Source organism: Misgurnus anguillicaudatus, chromosome 11, assembly GCF_027580225.2.
Source record: "Misgurnus anguillicaudatus chromosome 11, ASM2758022v2, whole genome shotgun sequence".
NCBI classification, from domain to species: Eukaryota; Metazoa; Chordata; class Actinopteri; order Cypriniformes; family Cobitidae; genus Misgurnus; species Misgurnus anguillicaudatus.
Window position 1 is genome coordinate 23,287,793 of NC_073347.2, and position 18,447 is coordinate 23,306,239.

At 35.0% G+C, this 18,447-nt stretch overlaps 3 protein-coding genes across 8 annotated transcripts in view; 2 read left to right on the top strand and 1 right to left on the bottom strand.

Moving 5' to 3' along the window:
- Positions 1-30: 30 nt before the first annotated feature.
- ppa1b (inorganic pyrophosphatase 1b) lies at positions 31-4,875 on the bottom strand. Of its 2 annotated transcripts, none has more exons than XM_073873350.1 (11): positions 4,509-4,875; positions 3,585-3,649; positions 3,196-3,249; positions 2,703-2,822; positions 2,350-2,441; positions 2,099-2,220; positions 1,890-2,017; positions 1,656-1,741; positions 1,081-1,156; positions 423-462; positions 31-331 (listed from the first exon to the last, which is right to left on the bottom strand). In XM_073873350.1, the coding sequence occupies exons 1-11, from the start codon at positions 4,567-4,569 to the stop codon at positions 300-302; spliced, it is 876 nt and encodes a 291-aa protein (XP_073729451.1). In that variant the 5' UTR covers positions 4,570-4,875; the 3' UTR covers positions 31-299. The 2 variants fall into 2 exon arrangements, with proteins under 2 accessions (XP_073729451.1, XP_073729452.1); XM_073873351.1 differs by lacking the exon at positions 4,509-4,875 and adding an exon at positions 3,907-4,343.
- Positions 4,876-4,972: 97 nt separating this feature from the next.
- On the top strand, positions 4,973-8,786 carry eif4ebp2 (eukaryotic translation initiation factor 4E binding protein 2). The gene is made up of 3 exons (XM_055169495.2): positions 4,973-5,285; positions 5,871-6,047; positions 6,313-8,786. The coding sequence occupies exons 1-3, from the start codon at positions 5,153-5,155 to the stop codon at positions 6,342-6,344; spliced, it is 342 nt and encodes a 113-aa protein (XP_055025470.1). The 5' UTR covers positions 4,973-5,152; the 3' UTR covers positions 6,345-8,786.
- An 873-nt stretch (positions 8,787-9,659) lies between these two features.
- Positions 9,660-18,447, top strand: part of pald1b (phosphatase domain containing paladin 1b) — a 28,103-nt gene continuing 19,315 nt past the window's right edge. Inside the window, exons 1-11 of one of the 5 annotated variants that reach the window (XM_055169488.2) lie at positions 9,660-9,949; positions 11,696-11,881; positions 13,317-13,419; positions 13,584-13,763; positions 14,302-14,466; positions 14,624-14,784; positions 14,875-14,950; positions 15,998-16,149; positions 16,297-16,405; positions 17,010-17,114; positions 17,195-17,290. In XM_055169488.2, the coding sequence (XP_055025463.2) occupies positions 11,709-11,881; positions 13,317-13,419; positions 13,584-13,763; positions 14,302-14,466; positions 14,624-14,784; positions 14,875-14,950; positions 15,998-16,149; positions 16,297-16,405; positions 17,010-17,114; positions 17,195-17,290 (1,320 nt within the window). In that variant the 5' untranslated portion in view covers positions 9,660-9,949; positions 11,696-11,708. Of the gene's footprint in view, positions 9,950-10,979; positions 11,383-11,695; positions 11,882-13,316; positions 13,420-13,583; positions 13,764-14,301; positions 14,467-14,623; positions 14,785-14,874; positions 14,951-15,997; positions 16,150-16,296; positions 16,406-17,009; positions 17,115-17,194; positions 17,291-18,447 lie in introns of those variants that run through there. The other 4 variants (XM_055169490.2, XM_055169487.2, XM_055169486.2 and 1 more) reach the window with 4 other exon arrangements.

Consider the following 18,447-nt stretch of genomic DNA (forward strand, 5'->3'; position numbering starts at 1 on the left):
CATAAACAAATTAGTATTTCATAACAGCAATGTCATTGAGAATAACTTTATTAAAGCAAACGTTCAGAATTTTACAGTACCTGAGTTTACTTTAGTATTGGTTAAACAGTGATATCTAGCTTTTTTTCAAATAGAAAAATTTACTTAACTTAACAAGACATTGGTTAGCACTGTTATTGTGAGATTCAATCCCCATACAAGATGTAACTATGCTTTTCTAAAACACACACGGTCCTATTCAGATACTGACATACATATTCTAAACATGTGATCAGACTGGTCCATCCACAGTGTTATCTTCAATTCTTCACCTTGTAGAACCATTTGTCAACTGCAAAAAAGAAAAAAAATGTAAATAATGTAAAACAAATTGGAAAAACTTTATTTTTTTAGTATTTATTCAAGACAAAAAACAAACAAACCCGAGCATGGAATTGGACTGGCATCTCCACACGGGCATGACTGGAAATATAAACAGATACTATCATAACAAGCAGAGTAAAACCAAATACAAGCATGAATCTTGAGGATGTCAAAATGTGTATATTATCACATTAGTGAAGTCTTAGAGGCGATTTCACAGACAGGGCTTATCCTAGTCCCATACTAAAATGCATGTTTAAGCTTCTCTGATTTAAGCATACATGTTGCACTGACATATCTTAACATTTATCAGTGCCAATTTTTTGTCTCAAGATGCACACAAGTATTGTTTTTAAAAGGTTTATTTGTAAACCTACTTAATTATCCTAATATATATCATTCAATATCCTTTTCTATTCTCTTCTGTTCTAAAAAACTTAGATAGTCTTTGTGAGACTAGTTTTATTGCACTTATGTATTCCTGTTCTTGTGTTGTTCTAAATGCTTCTATTGTTTGCCTTATTTATAAGTCGCTTTGGATGAAAATGACAAAATTTAAATGTAATATAACTTAGGCCTAGTCCTGGAATAATCTAAACCCTGTCCGGGAAACTGCCTCCTAATGACACGAGGCACCACTAAAAACATCTGTATATTATGGTATTTGTAAGGTATCCAAATCAAATCTTGGTAATAAAACAAAAAGGAAGTTCTTACTGCATTAACAACTGCTTTGGCTTCATCTGGTGAACAGCAGAAAGGACTGTCACTCCCTGAGAAACACGTGTTCTTGCTGCATAGTACAAAATAATATAACTTGAGATTAAAGAGAAATCAAAACAGAAAAATAAAAAACGAATAAAAAGCTAATAGCCTTCGGTTTACACCCAGTGACCACTTTATTAGGTACACCTGTACACCTACACACTGACACAAGTCTGGCAGAAACTCAATTTATAAAAATCACAAACACATAGGGAGTACAGCTATTTAAACCAAAGATCACAATTTGGGATATTATGATAAACTGAATGTTGCCTGGATTTAAGAATTTTCACCATACTGTAATATTTGGCAAACATTCACTCTAAACTAGATATTACCAAATCTACAACTTTAAATCTATAATGATCATGAATGATGTAATGAATAAAAGTCAAAATAGTGAAGCTAATGTAAAACACCAATGCAAGATGAGCAAACAAATGAAACTTTTGTGGTATATATTACATACAGGTGGTATTTGTGGTCTATATTACATAAAGATGTATATCACATGCTATTCACTTTACCAGTTTAGTTCTCCAGCATTGGTTTGTTGTGAAATAAGTGCTTTCCAAAAGCCATGGGTGGCTTTAATTGTCTCAATGGCAAAGTCCTGTAATAAGAGTAGCATATTATCAGTGATGTAAAGTAGACAAATACGGGACAAACTGTATTTCATGAGTCCATTTATTTCTAGTGAAGTATTAAAAATGTATCCAAAAGAACAAAATTTTCTGAGGAAAGTTTACTGAACAACATACCCTGTCTTTAAACTCTTCATTGAATGCAAACTTGTTTTCAGGTTTCCCATCAGGTACTTTGTACCTCCTAAACCAATCAACTGTGGCCTCAAGGTAGCCTGGCTTGAGTCTCCTCACATCACTGATGTCTAGATTTCATAACAGAGGAACAATCACTCTTCTAAATCTAATGGAAAGCACAAAGCCAAACTCACCAAGTTAATACTTACTGTTAAAGTCTTTTGCCTCAGGGTCATCAACATTGATTCCAATGACTTTCCAATCAGTTTCACCTTCATCAATCATTGCCAAAACACCCAGGACTTTCACTCGGACAATATCTCCACGAGAGAGTATCTAAAAACATCAAGGAACGTGGAGTTTGTATATACATTCAAAACTGTTCATATAACAACATTCTTGTTTTTACAGGATGCTGTAAAAACATGCACTAATAGTACAAGAAAATAACTGTTGAGAAAGTATCTTGCTACCAATTTCACAGACATCAATAGGGTCATTGTCGCCACAACACCCCGTGTCTTTGTCCGTGTGCCCAGGGTCTTCCCATGTTTGTTAAGAAAGAGACAAACACACAAGGCCAATAGAAAAACTATATTACTCTTTGGAAAAGCAGCAGTAATAAACCTTGAATTTACATGAAAAACTTTCAAGTAATTATGTAATAAGTGTATTAGTTTATTCTTTATCATAAAGTTAAATGTGAAGATTGACTGTGTTTAGCGCTTCTTGAATGTATTGTACCAATTTACACACCCTCGATTTGATTGAAATTGTAAATGTTTATATTCAGTGCATCTTTATATGGCTTACTTGTGGGATTGCTCCATAATTCCAGATATAGCCTTTATGTGGGAAAACATTGGCTACATAGCGCAAATTGCCCTTCTTCACATCTTGCTTAATTGGGTTTAGAGGGTCTTTTGTAGCGATCTGAAAGTGAAGCATAATGTTGAATTACAGAATGGCACAAAATAACGCAGACAATAATTGGACGATTTGTTATTTTGTTAAACAGCAAAAGTACAAAGTCTTGTATTTGTAACATTACATTGTAATTGTTTTACTGTATATCCAGCCATGTTTAGTTACATACATATCTATATGTAAAATATAAGGTCATATAACATCAACGTGTTTTAAAGGGACAAAGTAAAGTGGTTCTGTAATTGTGATAAAGTTAGCTCTGGAAGTTTGCCGTATTAAACATATAAACACAATGTTTATTTTATGTCCTTTTCTGATGTTGTCAGATGTTATTCTGGTGGAAAGATTCAACAAGTATAATACTGAATCCGGTTTGCACCTCCATTTTTGCATTTGTCCATCTTGGGACTTCAACAACCATGTGGAAAATATTCTGCAGAGCACAAAAATAAATAATTATAATAAAATACAATAAAATATATCTTTCTAAACCATAAACGTATAACTTTACTAAACGAATACATTCATATACAGAAAATATGATAATGAATGAGCAAGTTACAAAGTTAAGATAACAGACAAGTGCAAAGTATTGAATGATGACACTTTGTCCTTTTACCCATTAGGTTAGCCTGATAAAAAAAACTGATAGACCCATTCTCGATTGTGAAATGACCATTGGTGCCAAGTGATTCCCACAAGGGAAAAGACATCTATAGATAGTCATGTCATGAATGATGACCTTGACAATTAAGAGAAATACTTTACCTGAGCTTCATCTGCATACATAGGTATGTCATGGAATGGTGAAATGTACTTTCCATCAGAGTTCTCTGTTTATATAAAAAACAAATTTTTTAATGATGTCATAACATCTATGTATAAGTACAGCTACAGCGGTATAATTCAGTTACACCTGACATAAAACCACACTTATCACCTGACTTCCCAATTCAAACAGCTTATGAAGTGTATGCTGCTACATAGCACATTTAATCTATAAATCCATCTACCACCATGTGATTTATCCTATAAATAATTTCCACAAAATATGCTATATTTTAATGGTTTTTTATATTTAAAGTCTTACCTCTTAAACTTAAAAGATCCTTGTGTTAATGAAAAGATAGTAGTAATCTCTCTCTAATTTCCCTTTATTGTGTACTTAATCTGCCAATTATTTTAAGACGTGTTATGTAATGGTGCTGAAGGTGAGACATCTACAGGTGACAACTATAAAGCACGCCCTATTTTTAAAGATAATCACCCAATAAGTATTTATAAAGTTTGTTTTACTATATAATGTAGATTCAAAGTCAAAATTACAAAATAATATAGCTTGTATAATACTGCACTACATAGAAATACAATAAATCCAGGTAGACAATCCAGTTCGTGCCGAAGATATATCCTCAGTTAAACGTTAAAAGACCGTGTCACCGTAAGATAGAATTCACTAATCCTTATCCCTAAATCTAAATATTCAGGCTCGAATGTCCATATCCAAATTCAACTTCATATCATAAACCCACTGAATTTACAGTTCCTTTGGTTAAGTTTTAGCTAATGAATGACGCAACGAAAAGCGACACGTGGGACTCGCGGCTCAACCCCTTTCATCCCATTCAATAAACCACCCTCACTTTACAAACGTCTCATCATCAAAGACTAAAGATTGCAATTTACACTTACTGAAATATATCCTATAGCTCAAAGTGTTAGGGTTTCCTCGTTCCTCAATCGTGAAACTCATACTTTGCTTTCAACGGTGTATTGATTCCGGTAGACTGTACAGCAGCAAGCCCAGCGACTTTGCTATAGGAAATCACGCATGCGCAGAGACTCTGTTGCGTGAATAGGGCTTTCAGTGCGAGATTTGTAATAGATTACTTTACATTAATTATAGTCTAACTGTCAATTGGTCGGCAAGTCTGTCGATCTGTCATCTAACATCATCAGTATGAAAAAAATACAGTACGCATTTAAATAGATATAATTTGACCGTATAATGATGTAGTTCAGGAAACAATAAAGTGATCAATACTGTAAATCACATTATTAAAACTGCATTTTATATATATTGTAAATAACCACTCAAAATATTATAACGACAACAGTGACGCGAATGTGGGTGTGAGTTGTTGACGTCATATCCGCCCAGCTCTCTTCGCTTCCTGCCTGGCGGAGGGAGGGGTCGGTGCTGACGGCTGGGAGGACGAGCTGAACGTCAAGAAAGCCTTGGAAAGCGATAATAAAAGAGGGAAAAGGGCCCAAGGTTTTACCTTCAATAGGGATAACTTATCGCTCGAGTCTGATTAGCAACCGAAGCGAGCGCAATGTCGTCCAGTCGTCAGCTTAGTGAAAGCAGGGCCATCCCGACCAGGACGGTGCTGATCAACGACTCAACGCAGCTACCTCACGACTATTGCACCACTCCAGGGGGCACTTTATTCTCTACCACCCCGGGAGGTAATGCACTCCATGTCCCGCCTGATATCCGGTTGTAATATGCATGGAGAGAGTCGTGTTGTTGGAGAGTGGCCTAGGTTGGCCTAAAGTATGTCCCAAACGTACATATACAGGATTATTGGAAATCATAGTTTCGGAATGTTTTATTTTGCGTGGAAACGTGTTTAAAAATGTGGGGACGTTTAAAATTGGTGTTGACAAAAATGTTGTCTACGAAAGCAGCTTGATGGAGTTTTGAGACGGCCATGCAGTTCAAAACAAAAACAGCAATGATGATGAGCGCCGCCCGTGCGTCACTCTGATCAACGTGATTGGTCTGCGGTGACTGATAGACAGAACAAAGGAATGCATTCGTTTTAACTCATGCAGAGTTAAAATAAATGCTATGGTTATGCCTTGTGTTGGACCAACACAATTGTTTTGTATGGATTCAAGTGATAATTGTTTGTTGTGACCAGTCATAATAAATGAGTCATGTGAATTCTTTGCTCTAAGATAGTCCTGTTGAAATGTCATGGGTTGCTGTTTGTGTATTGAACTGGTTTATAACAGAATGCCACCCTGACAGTTGTTATGACAATGCAGGTACTCGAATAATCTATGATCGCAAGTTCCTGTTAGACCGGCGCAACTCACCCATTGCCCAGACCCCACCAGCACACCTGCCTGTTATCCCAGGAGTGACAAGCAAAAACGTCCTGAATGAAAAGAAAAGAAATGAAGCTAACAACATCAACAATCATGATGCCAAACCAGGGCAAGGTTAGTCTTTAAAACAGATCTAACTGGACCTGTTTTTACTTGCACCTCCCTGTTTTACAATTTAGTCATTTTGTTTTGTACACAAATATGGTACAGTAAAATAATACTACTGGTAAAGGTTGTACTAGTAATATATATACAGTATTTATTATGTAGAGTGTAATTCTATGCTAGACTACACACATGGATAACATTATAAATGTATTAGATTACTGATGGTCATGCATATAATTTCATATCAAATGGCATATTTTTTGTGTCACAGGTGAAGATGCTCAGTTTGAGATGGACATCTAAAGAAGAGGAACCAACGTGAAGAATGATTATTTTCCTGGTACCTGTGTGCCAGTGGCTTGGCTTGTAGAAACCAATGTTGTGAGCCCTCTCCTTTAGCTTTCTCTAGCTGCAGGGTGCTGCATAATCATGGGGATATTTGACTAATGTTTGCCCAGTTGGGCTGCTGGAGCCCTGAAAGTTAACCTATGAGCTTTCTCTGTTTAAGTTTCAGGGCAACCTCCAGCTGTACTTGCTTTCGTCACAGAGCAAGGGAAAATTCTGTATTGTAAGTGCCCGGACTTATTACAAGTTTACTGTAATAGAATCATAAACAAATCGGCCATCAAAGATTCACTGCTGATAGTACAGAGTTGTTTTCAAAGTACACTGTCCCAGTCGACACCTTGTAAACTGGAGTCTACTTTGTTCACAAGTAAACTAATTTGCAGTCAAGTCGGACAAAGCTGTAATCAAAATGTACATGTTCTCCCAAATTTAATCATTGTTTTCTTTCGCAATCCAAAAAAATTGAAATACGGAATACTTTGATTTTTCTTGTAATGCTAACAAGGGACAGCAAGATTAGCACCATCATTTTGGTTTAAAGATAAATAGACTTGCATATTCATTCCAAGTATTTTATATCAGTTAAACATTCGTATACTCTTGACATTTTTTTAAGACTGAGGTTTTTTGGAATTTGTTTATTTCAGATGAATAGTTTTATAAAACTGTCATACCACGGACCTTAATAAATCATTTGAATTCATACTGAATCATGATGCCAAACAAAATCACCAGATTTTTTTGACTAATGCAGAACTTTCCTAAAAGTCACCATTTCAGTTCAATTTTCCTTAGTCCTTTCTTCTTAAAGTAAAGGTTAATTTAAGGTAAAAAATAATAATAACAGATCACAGTTTGGAATGATCAGATGTTACATTTGGTCAGAAAAAAATGGTTGTAGCTCAGACTCATCTCGATGACAATACGGTTTGTTCCTAGCTTGCGTGGCAAGCTAGTTTAGGTGATACTTGAAGGATTCCCATCAGCTCTGTAGTCACTGTATCTGATAAGCACTTCTGGTCAAAGGTATACAATACCTAGTGCTGTTAGACCGGATAAGGATTTCATGTACTTAATGAAACATTACAACAAAAAGAGAGCTGGTCTCAGGAAGTACTTGCGCTATGTACCTAACAAGTACACTTCTTATTGCCCCATACATGGGAGTAATAACAGTGAATATTTAACATTAATATCAGATGTGATATTTGCTGTCACTTTCCAATTACTACAATTCTTACAAACCTTGATAATCAAATCAAAGGTAGAAAGCACTGAAGTGTTGTATGGTCATTTTACTAGTATCTCACAACTACACAATGTGAAATTTCAAAATTTCTTCAAACGATGGATAGTTTTGTAGTGACCAGACATTCATATTTTGATTCAGATCAAAAAATCTTGAAAACTTGAATCTTTTTACTGCTCTTCTATGCATGTTGTTTTGATCTGCTCTTTGTTTCACATGTCAGAATCAAGTTAACATTACTGAGTTACCTTATTTTTGGGGATGCCAAATCTTCTGAAAAAAGCTTTGATTAATATTGAAAGTTAATTAAACAAAGAGATTATTCAAACAAGTGGCCTAGAAAACTTCGTCTCGTTCTGTGTTTGTTATCCCAGAAGAGAAATAATTAATTTCTCTTAAACAATTTCTTGTGCTCCGTCTCTGTATCCATGCCTTACTAAGCTGAACAGCTGTGTCAATGCAGTTCCCATTGCATACCTTAAAAGAGAATTATTTCCTTTCCATTGGATTTCTTTTTATTATTCTTCCCTGATATTAAGTTGACAATTAACTCAATTTGCTATGTTTTACTAGAAAGCATTTATATTTTTGGAAACATGTTTAATATCATTTACTTTCTTACAGAGATGGCAAGATTAGGACATACATCAGTGCAATGTTTGTAATACAAGTAATGGGTTGGTTGACTTCAGTTTGGTTGGGGGTTAGGTTTTCCTTGATTGTTAAACTTTCTATCAAATATTCGATACTGGTGAATTGAATTCAAATCCTTAAGAACTTGATGCACATTGTCCGTTGTAAATCATAATCAAATTTCTGTCAAAGTCACTTTTAAATAATAGTGATTTAAAGGGAACTTATTATTTTGCTATCCATATATCTGAGTTACTCTAAATTATGAAAGTTTAAATTTTGAAAAGGATCACTGCTTACTTTTGCTTCATACTTCCCCTAGGTATCTTAAGGTATCAGAAATGTATTTAGCTCTGTACAAGGGGATTTTGGGTGAAAGTGTTTTATCTAATGTGGCAGAAATTTAAAACTATATTTTCTTTTTTTTCTAAAACCCTGTTTAGTTTAATTTTAATAAAATGCCAATGCCAGTGGACACTGTTACAGCAAGATGAATAAAAAGTTCCTTGACATCAGCTCTCTGTGTTCATCTTTTCTGCTGTAGTCACTAGGTGGAGCACTCTAGTAAAGTGCAAAATCAGTTTTGACAACAAACTTGAGCAAGAATGTTTGTAATGCGTGTTATATACCTGTACGAACATACACTATATTTGTCTGTAATTGTCACAAAAATCAAACACGTTTTCATGTTTTGCCCAAACAGGATGAAAGTTTTTTGTTTCCTTGTAACCCTTGCTAAAACAGCTTGGTACTGTATTAAACTATAGTAGGTCTACATGAATGCCTCATGTGAGAACTTGGTTGCTTGGAAACTCGTGTCCACACCTCACCAACAGTTTAAAGATAGAGGCCACAGTTTCAATGCAATGAAAGAAAAATTTCACGTGACATTTATAAGCTTGGCCACTAAACAAAATATTCATGCAAACCTTTCTGTGCTTATTAAAACTGTTATTATTGAAGGTGTCAACTTCCAATCCATCCCCTTCAACCACAATCATTTGCATTGATATAGATAAGTCACTGCAGATATACGCGTCCAAAATAATAAATCACTTTGGTTACACTATAATTCTACTCACAGAATGTGTTTTTGTAGAACATTCATTAAAATCTATCAGTTTCTATTCTGACAATGTGAACAGCACTTTATTTAGTGAACTTTATTTAGGCACTCAGTTGTATTAACATAAATGTAAGCAAAGAGAATAACAGACATAAACAGTTGTAAAAGGCAAATTAACGTAATGACGATGACGCTGCGCAGATTGATCTGCCTATGACATCTAATACCGCGAGAGCGATTTGAAAGCGTACGAAGCAGTATGCTGTGGAATCGCTCTCGCGGTACTTTGATGTCATAGACCGATCGGTCGGCGCCCCGCCGCATGAAGTCGAACATGCATTTCAGCTATTTTATATTGAAAGTATTTGTCAATTGTGAACGTGGAAGGAAAAGTAGATGAAGGTGAACTAATTGTAAATTGGTGAATTAATTCAATCTCCGCCTACCATCCCTCCTGTTTTAAACATATTTTGCTCGCGCTGCTGTAAGCTCGTTCATGTCAGATGGATTTACAACTGACTGGCATTTACTGACAGGACTCAATATGAGTGAACATTTAACTTTTTCGTACAACTCAACAACAAACTCCTGAAAGGTGTCTATAGGAGCCAGGTGAGGAAACTGTTGAATAATATTTTACCTTGACTTCATTCGCTATTCTGAATTTTTAACTGTTGCTTAAAACTTGTTTCTTTCGAGTCGTTATGTCTTTCTATCATTCTGTGAAATATCTTATTTTTACTACACGAGAATTTATTTACATATGGCAACACATTTGTCCTGTAAAACTTAGCTAAGAGAGTTTTAATTTAATTTATGTATGTAAGTATGTATATATTTTATCGTCAAAAGGTAAAACAAATAACGTTAGACAAATTTGTAAATTATGTTGTTGATGTTTTTATACACAACTCCTGGCTAGCTGCTAGATGTACTGTATATTTGCTGATATGTAAAACATACATAAATATTTAAGTCATTATTTTATATGCATCTTTATATCACAATTTAAAGAGATATTTGATTGTAAAGACCACACATTTATATTTAAACAATACATTGCATTGGGGTACCTCGGTTGGCTAAGAATCTCAGAGGGAGGCAGTCAATTGGGTCACAAAAGGTTTGTCAGCCCTTTGCTGTATACACATTAGATTACTTGTGTTAGGACATTCACTGTACTGCTGACTGTCTAGTTGATTAAGTTCATTTATCAGTGTGAATAAGGACATGTCACTCACTCCAGAATAGCTGCAGCTCAATAAACGTGCACTGATTTGTGTAGCTTTGTAAGGATGCATCCCGGGTCCTTTCCCATCCATATTTGGAGATTTTTTGTTGTTGTTGTTTTTGTTCTAGGACCGTGATACTCGGACTCAACTGGAATTTAAATCAAGTCCATGAATAGGGAAGCATTGCACTTGGTGCCAGCGTCTCAGTATCCCAAACGTTCGATTGGCCAGCCAGTTATATAAACACAGGACAAGAATATCATAATGACATTCACAGACCTATCATATATTTTTCAGTCTGTCACAAAGTTTTATGAAATGGAAAAAAACAGGATTGGATATTTCAACTGCATAATCACTACTATGGCATCAAACTCTTAAGGTGGACTTCAGTAGATGCAAAGGCTTTAGTAATGTTTGGTCTTGTGGTTTCTTTTCCTCCCATGTTCGGTGTTCTGTAATGTCTCTTTCATTGCTTGAGAGTACTTTGCATGGGTTGTCCCTGTGAATGTCTGGAGCCGCCCACATTGCCGTCTGGTTGCCAGATGTACTATAGTTCTCTTTGGCCCCCTCAAGGGCTGGGACTGTTATCCTGTCACTATAAGAAGAAGACCAGAGAGGCATTGAGCGAGACAGCAGAAAAGATAACTTTGGTGGCACAGAATTGTGTTAAAAGGGCTTCTTTTTATGTTTTATGGATTCTGCTGGCAACAGGACAGCGAGTTTGTATTGTAAGGATTAACCGATAAAGCACGCTGAAACTGAGATGCAAAAGCCCAAGGATGTGAGCACACGCGGCACAGACGTGGGACAGTAAGCAGTTCGTTTAATGGTCAAATAACGTGAAATGACTGAGATGATGTGCATGTGTAATTTTAAGATGAATTTGATTGATTGTCTTTTTGGTATATGGAACATGTATTTAAATGCAGGACTTCCTTAATGTGTTTTACACCAGATTTAGTTACATGTGTTGGTGTTTTAGGAGGAGGAAATTGAATCTTTGTGGTCTCACCGCTCAGTATAAAGCACATCTGTATCTTTACATCAGGACTGAAATAACCCAATGTAAAATGACTAACATGTCAAGCGATTTGCTATTATTCACAATATAAATCCATCACAGCTCTGTGCAGATTATGGGTGCGAGCGCCAGTGCAACATCACAGGCTGCTCTGCTTGCATCTACACAACAGGCTGATCACCAAGGTAACGGCATGGCAGAGGACAGACGCTCACTACAGTCACTGAGCATTCACAACAGCAAAGCCAAGTCCATCATCACAAACAAGGTGGCCCCTGTTATCATCACGTAAGCAACATGATGCTTTTTAAAACTGTACAGAACATCACAACTTGTGTGTGCTACTAATTACAATGCAGTGAGCAAATCTTTATTTCCAGTAAAATATTATTAAACGCAAAAGTTTTTTAAGGTTAAAGATTTATTCACAGCTTCATAAGATGTCAGGACTATTAGGACTTGTTGTTTTATGGTCACTGATTTAAAGGGGACATTTCACTTTTTTAAGATGTAAAATAAATCTTTAGTGTCCACAGAGTACTTATGTGAAGTCTTAGCTCAAAATACCATATAGATAATTTATTAAAGCATGTTAAAATTGCCACTTTGTAGGTGTGAGCAAAAATGTGATCCTTTTTTATGTGTCCTTTTAAATGCAAATGAGCTGATCTCTGCACTAATTGGCAGTGCTGTGGTTGGGTAGTGCAGATTTTTGTTTTTAAGGGTTTATTCATTTATTTATTGCAAGTATAAAACAAGAATATGATACAGTATCAAACAATCTTGGATGCCATAAATACAGTAAGTATAAAGCAGGAAAGAAAGGCAATCATTTGAAAACAAAGAAAAAACAAAAAATACACGGTATGGCTTAAAGAACTGTCATCTTATGTTCCTGTTGAAAAAATAATGTTTAATTTGAAAAGAAAATCATCAATGTTCGACAAGATTTGGGGCAAATATTTCCAAAAAAGTGTTCTGTCTTTGGGGGGGGGGGGGGGGGTTAAAAAGGGGTGGGAGGGTGATTAGAAAACTTTTTGTATAATGAATTGAAGCTGTAAGTTATTCTTGTGAAAATAATAAATATATTGATAAAAATAAATAAATAAAAATAAAATACAGAGGTAATAAGCAACTTATTTAACATTCATCAAATCAATATACAAATTCACAAATTTGACACTTTTTTGATTATTATTAATCTTTGTTAGTGTTATAATTCAATAATTAAGGTCACACATTTTTTTTTTTATTTGGGAGCTGTTGAGGAAAATTTGGATAGTGCAGATTAAGGGGTGGTATTATCCCCTTCTGAAATTACAAGGGGAGCCAAATTTCAATTAGCTATTTTTTCACATGCTTGCACAGAATTGTTTACCAAAACTAGTAACTGGGTTTGATCTTTTTCATATTTTTAGGTTGATAGAAGCACTGGGGACCCAATTATATCACTTAAACATGAAAAAAGTCAGTTTTAGCTTAATTTTCTTACTGAATTGTCAAAAAGTTTGGTCCTTTATTAAGCATGCATTATTATATTGTTACCAAAATGAAGTTATGCTTATGGTTAAATCTTTATGTTTAAAGTTATGATTATTTTCAGTGCAAATTTTTCAACCCCTTCACCTTGACTTTAAGAAGGCCTCCTTATTTGACATTTATTAACAGCTGTGTGATTTTAATGAATTGAAATTTAATACGTACAAGTTTTATCTCTATACAGAAATAACTGCAAGGAAGAGTTTCAGATTCATGACAAGATCCATTCTGCCAATTACTCACTTGGGAGAATATCCGACATGCTCCCTGAGCACTACCTAGTGCTGGTATGTTTTTGAATGGAGATTTAAACCAATGATTTAGTTTAAAAGGACTCAAGATAAAAAATGAATTAATGAGCTGGAAATTTAAATCAATGCATGGCACATTCTTGTCATTCACAATAAATTGAAATTCATAAAAACTAATTTTATGCTCTTTTATTTCCCAGGGGGAGTTTTTTATGGTACAGGATGTATACGATAGAGCCGATGTCTTAAATACTACAAAAAGCTACGGGGCCCCAAACTTCCGCAAAGTGAAGGGAAGTTACCCACTTTTCGGAATGGGCCAACCCAGTCTGAGTGGTTTCAAACAGGTCCTCCAGAGAATGCAGATTGAGAACTATAAGGTCTGTTTGAACTTGATCATGAGTGACTTTTTGATTTTCTAAAATGGTTACAACATAACATAATATTGATAATAACAGAAATATTAATGACACAAGTGTTTATTATTACAGTGTTTTTTATATTAGATTTTTTTACAACTGTTTACACTTGTAATAATTAAATGCCATTCTTATGCCAGAAAACATAGTTTCTAATACAGTATAAAAAGATTGATATTATGCAACAAAAAGTTACTAGCATCTAGTGTTGTAGTAGAGTCCAACTTGAGTGAGTCAAGAACAGAGATTGAGTGTCGAGTCCCAGTCCACACCTAAACTCGGTCATCTGGACTCGGTCTTGACTCAGACTCGGCACTTGATCACTGGTCTTGGTCTTGTCTTGGACATGGGTTGGACTCAACTACAACACTTGTTGAACTGGTAAAATATGGTGCTTTCATCAGAAATAGCTTTGAAACTGAATGAAAAAAACAGTGTTATGTTTTATGTAAACAGATTAATGAGCAATAACTTTTAATCCCACAAAATATGTGAACAGGAGGTCATTTTCATCTGCGTTAGGGAGGAACCAGTGGTCTTCTTTCATATAGATGAGGACTTCATTCCATACACTCCCAGAAAAAGAAAGAATCTCCATGAGAACCTGCATGACCTGGACAAAGGGCTAAGTGCAGAACAAATGGAGCTCTCCATCCGGAAAGAGGTCAGTTAAAGAGCTGTTATATCCTGGCTAGGGCTCATGATGAGTTTTATCAGGGGGATTGCTTGCCATCCTTTTAAGGCAAAGTGTAGACAGGGGTCGCAACATCTGTTCCATGTCAATTTTTAATTCTTCAATATGTGTAATGTCTTTTCTCCAGTTATGTGACTTGGCCAAACTGAGTGAAAATATGATCTATGTCTATAATGACATTGAGCACTTCGTAGACGAACCTCAGCGTGTTCAGATTCTGTCAGAGGAGGACGTTCACGTCACTGAAGAGGTCTACAAAAGACCACTTTTCAGTCAACTGTTGCACAGGTAATTTCTTGTATATTTCAAAACAATATAAACAAAATTATAATGTGTTGTATCCTATTGTATATCATGATTTCTTTATTTTTGATTTAGATATTACAGGCTACCACTCCCCATGGAAGGGGCACCAATGGAGGAGACATTTGATGCCTTTGTTAATATACTCAGAGTAAGACCTACAGTATATGTAAATTTTAAGGGAGACAAGGACTTTTACCTTTTTTTAAGGGAAGTTGTCACAAGGGATATACAGTATCTCTGTACACTGAGTTTAAAATCCTATCAAATGTGTTTTTCTCTAGCAGCTGTTTTATATGTTGATTTTGTGTCTTTTAAACTAAATATCTGATATCATTATATTTTTATTATAGGGTTTGTTGGGTAAACAAGTAACACAGTGGTCACATGGCTAGTAATTCAGAAAGACTTTTGAAGAAAAAAGTAAGAAATATTCACTGGAGTACAGTGTATAGACTTGTCCTGGTCTCCTGTACATTTTTTAATTTCAATATCTTCATGTAAGCTCTTGTTTATATCTGATGATTTATGTCACTAAAGCAATACTTCATCTCAAGAACCTATGTTTGACCGAACGCTCGTCATCTTATTTATATTTCATTGTCACCAAGAACATCAATCTTTGAAAAGCAAATGAACCCAGACAAGAAGTTATAAATGTTAACATAAGACCGTGGAAAATGTCTTCAGGTGTCTGCTTATGATCAAGAAATAGCAGGGTATTTTTAGACTTTTTAATCCAGTTTTATCATCTTTTCCATCTTCACCTTTTTCAAACCTCATCCCTTTTTTATCAAAATATTATTTGCCATTTGATTGACACACGATCATAAATCCATTATGGTTGTTTTTCTGTAAGGTTACAAAAATGTAAACAGAAATGTTTAGTATTACTATCTAATGCTGGATATAGACAGACCGTGTAAATCTAATGTTCCTGCATTGTTATAAACAGTGTCCTTATTGCTAGGCTGGTACTTCTATTGTTATAAGGACTTTCCATTGACTTAATGATTTTAACTGAGTTAATGATAATCCTTTACACCTAAAACTAACCCGTATGCAACCCTTCTTGCATTTTGACATGTTTGTAACAACAGTATTTTATGGAGCCATTTGAAATACAAGCACAGTTAGGGCGTTCTTACAATAGATTTTCCTACATTTTTGATTCCGCCTACCCCTCTCCCATACACAGGAGACCCCCAACCTCTCTGTGATGCGGGATAGTTCAAGACCTCTGCCTGCACTGCTCTTCGGCTGCCAAGTGGGAGTGGGACGTACCGATCTTGGTTTAATCCTGGGTGCCTTAGTCTTGCATCACCTGCAGGGGGCATCACAAACCCCCAGGTACCTACAGTACAGTACAATACAATACAATACACAGTGCAAATCATGTTTACCTTTCAAAAGAAAAGCATTAATTAATTAATTATTAAGACACAGCTTTGTTTCTTTGAGGTCATTTATCCGTTTAATTTATGCCTACTTCTTAAGCACTCTCTCTCACAGTCATGAGGAAGTGAACAGTGGACACAAATTGAATTTCCAAGTGATTCAGTTGCTAATCAGTCGTCTACCCAAAGGTCAGCAGGTCCTGGATGAGGTTAGAATGTGTTAATAGTTTTTATTTAAACACTGTACAACTAATAATTCATGTATAAACAGCACACCGTATGAGGAACATTAAGTATTTATCGAAAACAAAATTAATTATATTTTATAAAGCATATGTGAATTAACAATTTTATGTAACCTAAATGTTTTTATATGTACAAACACATATTAATTTCTTTCATTACAAAACCATTTTAGTTTAAAATTATTTTTGAAATGATTTAGACTGGATGTTAAAGAAAAAGCAGCCAATAAGAGGCTAGAATACATGTGAACTCCTTCAGTATTATTTAAAAAGCAACATAATTCCTATACATATAAAAAAAATTCACTTACATTTTTAAGTATAATGAACTTGGATCTGCAAGTTATTTCAACTTTTATTTTTTTATCTTGACTAGTGATTGGTTGCTGTAACATGTAAAATAAAGTTGGAATGAGTTAGAGCAAGATAAAAAATGACTTAAATGATTCTTAATTTTTTTATCATTTGCTCAGTTTACAATTATTCTTTGTAGAATAAAATATAAATAAAGAAAATAAATAAAGAATAAAAGTTTTTTAACTTTTGACTGGTACCTATATATATATAGGTTGAGGATGCGATTGCCATGTGTTCGGAGATGCAGAACTTTAAAGAAGCTGTGTTTGAAAGCAAACTAAAGCTGGAAGGCATTGGGGTAGATCACCAGATTCAGGTAAGTCCCATTGATTTTTTACAATTTTTTGTTAAATTAAATTAAAATTATTTATCAAAAGTTTATGTTGTTTTTTAAAGAGGAGCAGTGCAAAAGAGTATTTCCTGCAGAAAACACTGCAGAGTCTTGAACGTTTCCTGTACCTGCTAGTTTTCAATGCATACCTTCATGATCAGGTATGGAACAGCCATAATATCAATGATACTCTAAGTGTATGTCATTATTTAAAAAATATATATATATGTATTCACTGTAAAAAAATCCAATTAATGAAATGTTGGAAGGGCAAAAATATATAAGTTAAACCAATTTTCTTGTTGGGGCTTAGTTGAGTAGACATATTATTTTAAGTCTAGATAAATCTGTGTTTAAAACATTAAGTGAATGGTTATTTCCAAATTCAGTCATCATTCAGAATGGCTATGTTGACTGAACTAATTAAGACAAATCAGGTCAATATGTGGACTTATGACAGCTATGTTTCCTTACAACAAAATGCTCATAATATTACTGTTATTTGGTAACAAAATGTAATTTTAAGAGTTGTTCAGGCGTGAATGTATGTGCTTTAAGTTTAATTATAAAACGGTTAGTTCCAATCCTTGATTCTGATTGGTCAATAGGTGTGCTTTATTCACAATAAAACACTGCTATGACCGCTTCACCCAACTGTCTATGGCTGCGTTTACATTTTGCATTAACATGCGATCTCGGTGATCCGTTCACGCAGATCCGATCATTCGTATATCAGGACACGGCGCGTTTACATTTGTCACATAAATGTGGCTTCTGTATCTGGATGTGTGATCGGATCCCGTGCGGGGAGACGCGCGCTGGGTGGATAGCTGTCAATCAAAATGAGTACAGCTGTCTTTAGCCACAGGATTTAGGGTTTTCACGCTAACCGCAATCCCGTATTGTACAGTGCTACTGAGAAGGCAACAGCAGAGAATAACTAGCAACCCCAACAACCGTGATGTTCACATTTTAAGCGTTATATTTTTTATCTTTAAAAGCCTTATCTTTAAAAGCCTTATAGCGTCTGCACCGCGGATGAATGTCCTGTTTAACTTGTCCTGAACTTGACTTTCACCCGCATGCTTTAAATCAACAACAAAATCAGCGTGAAACATGACCGACTCCACTGTTTTATTCTGCCTTAATAAAGGGCTTTTGGCTCTGCCTGAACTTATATGTATATTTATATTTTAACCATGAACTGTTATGTTTCCTGGTAATTTTAATATGATTTAATTAAAAGAGCTAACAATTTCCTAAATTTCCTGTTCATAGTGCGTAAGAAGTAATGTAATTTACAAACACATAAGTAACC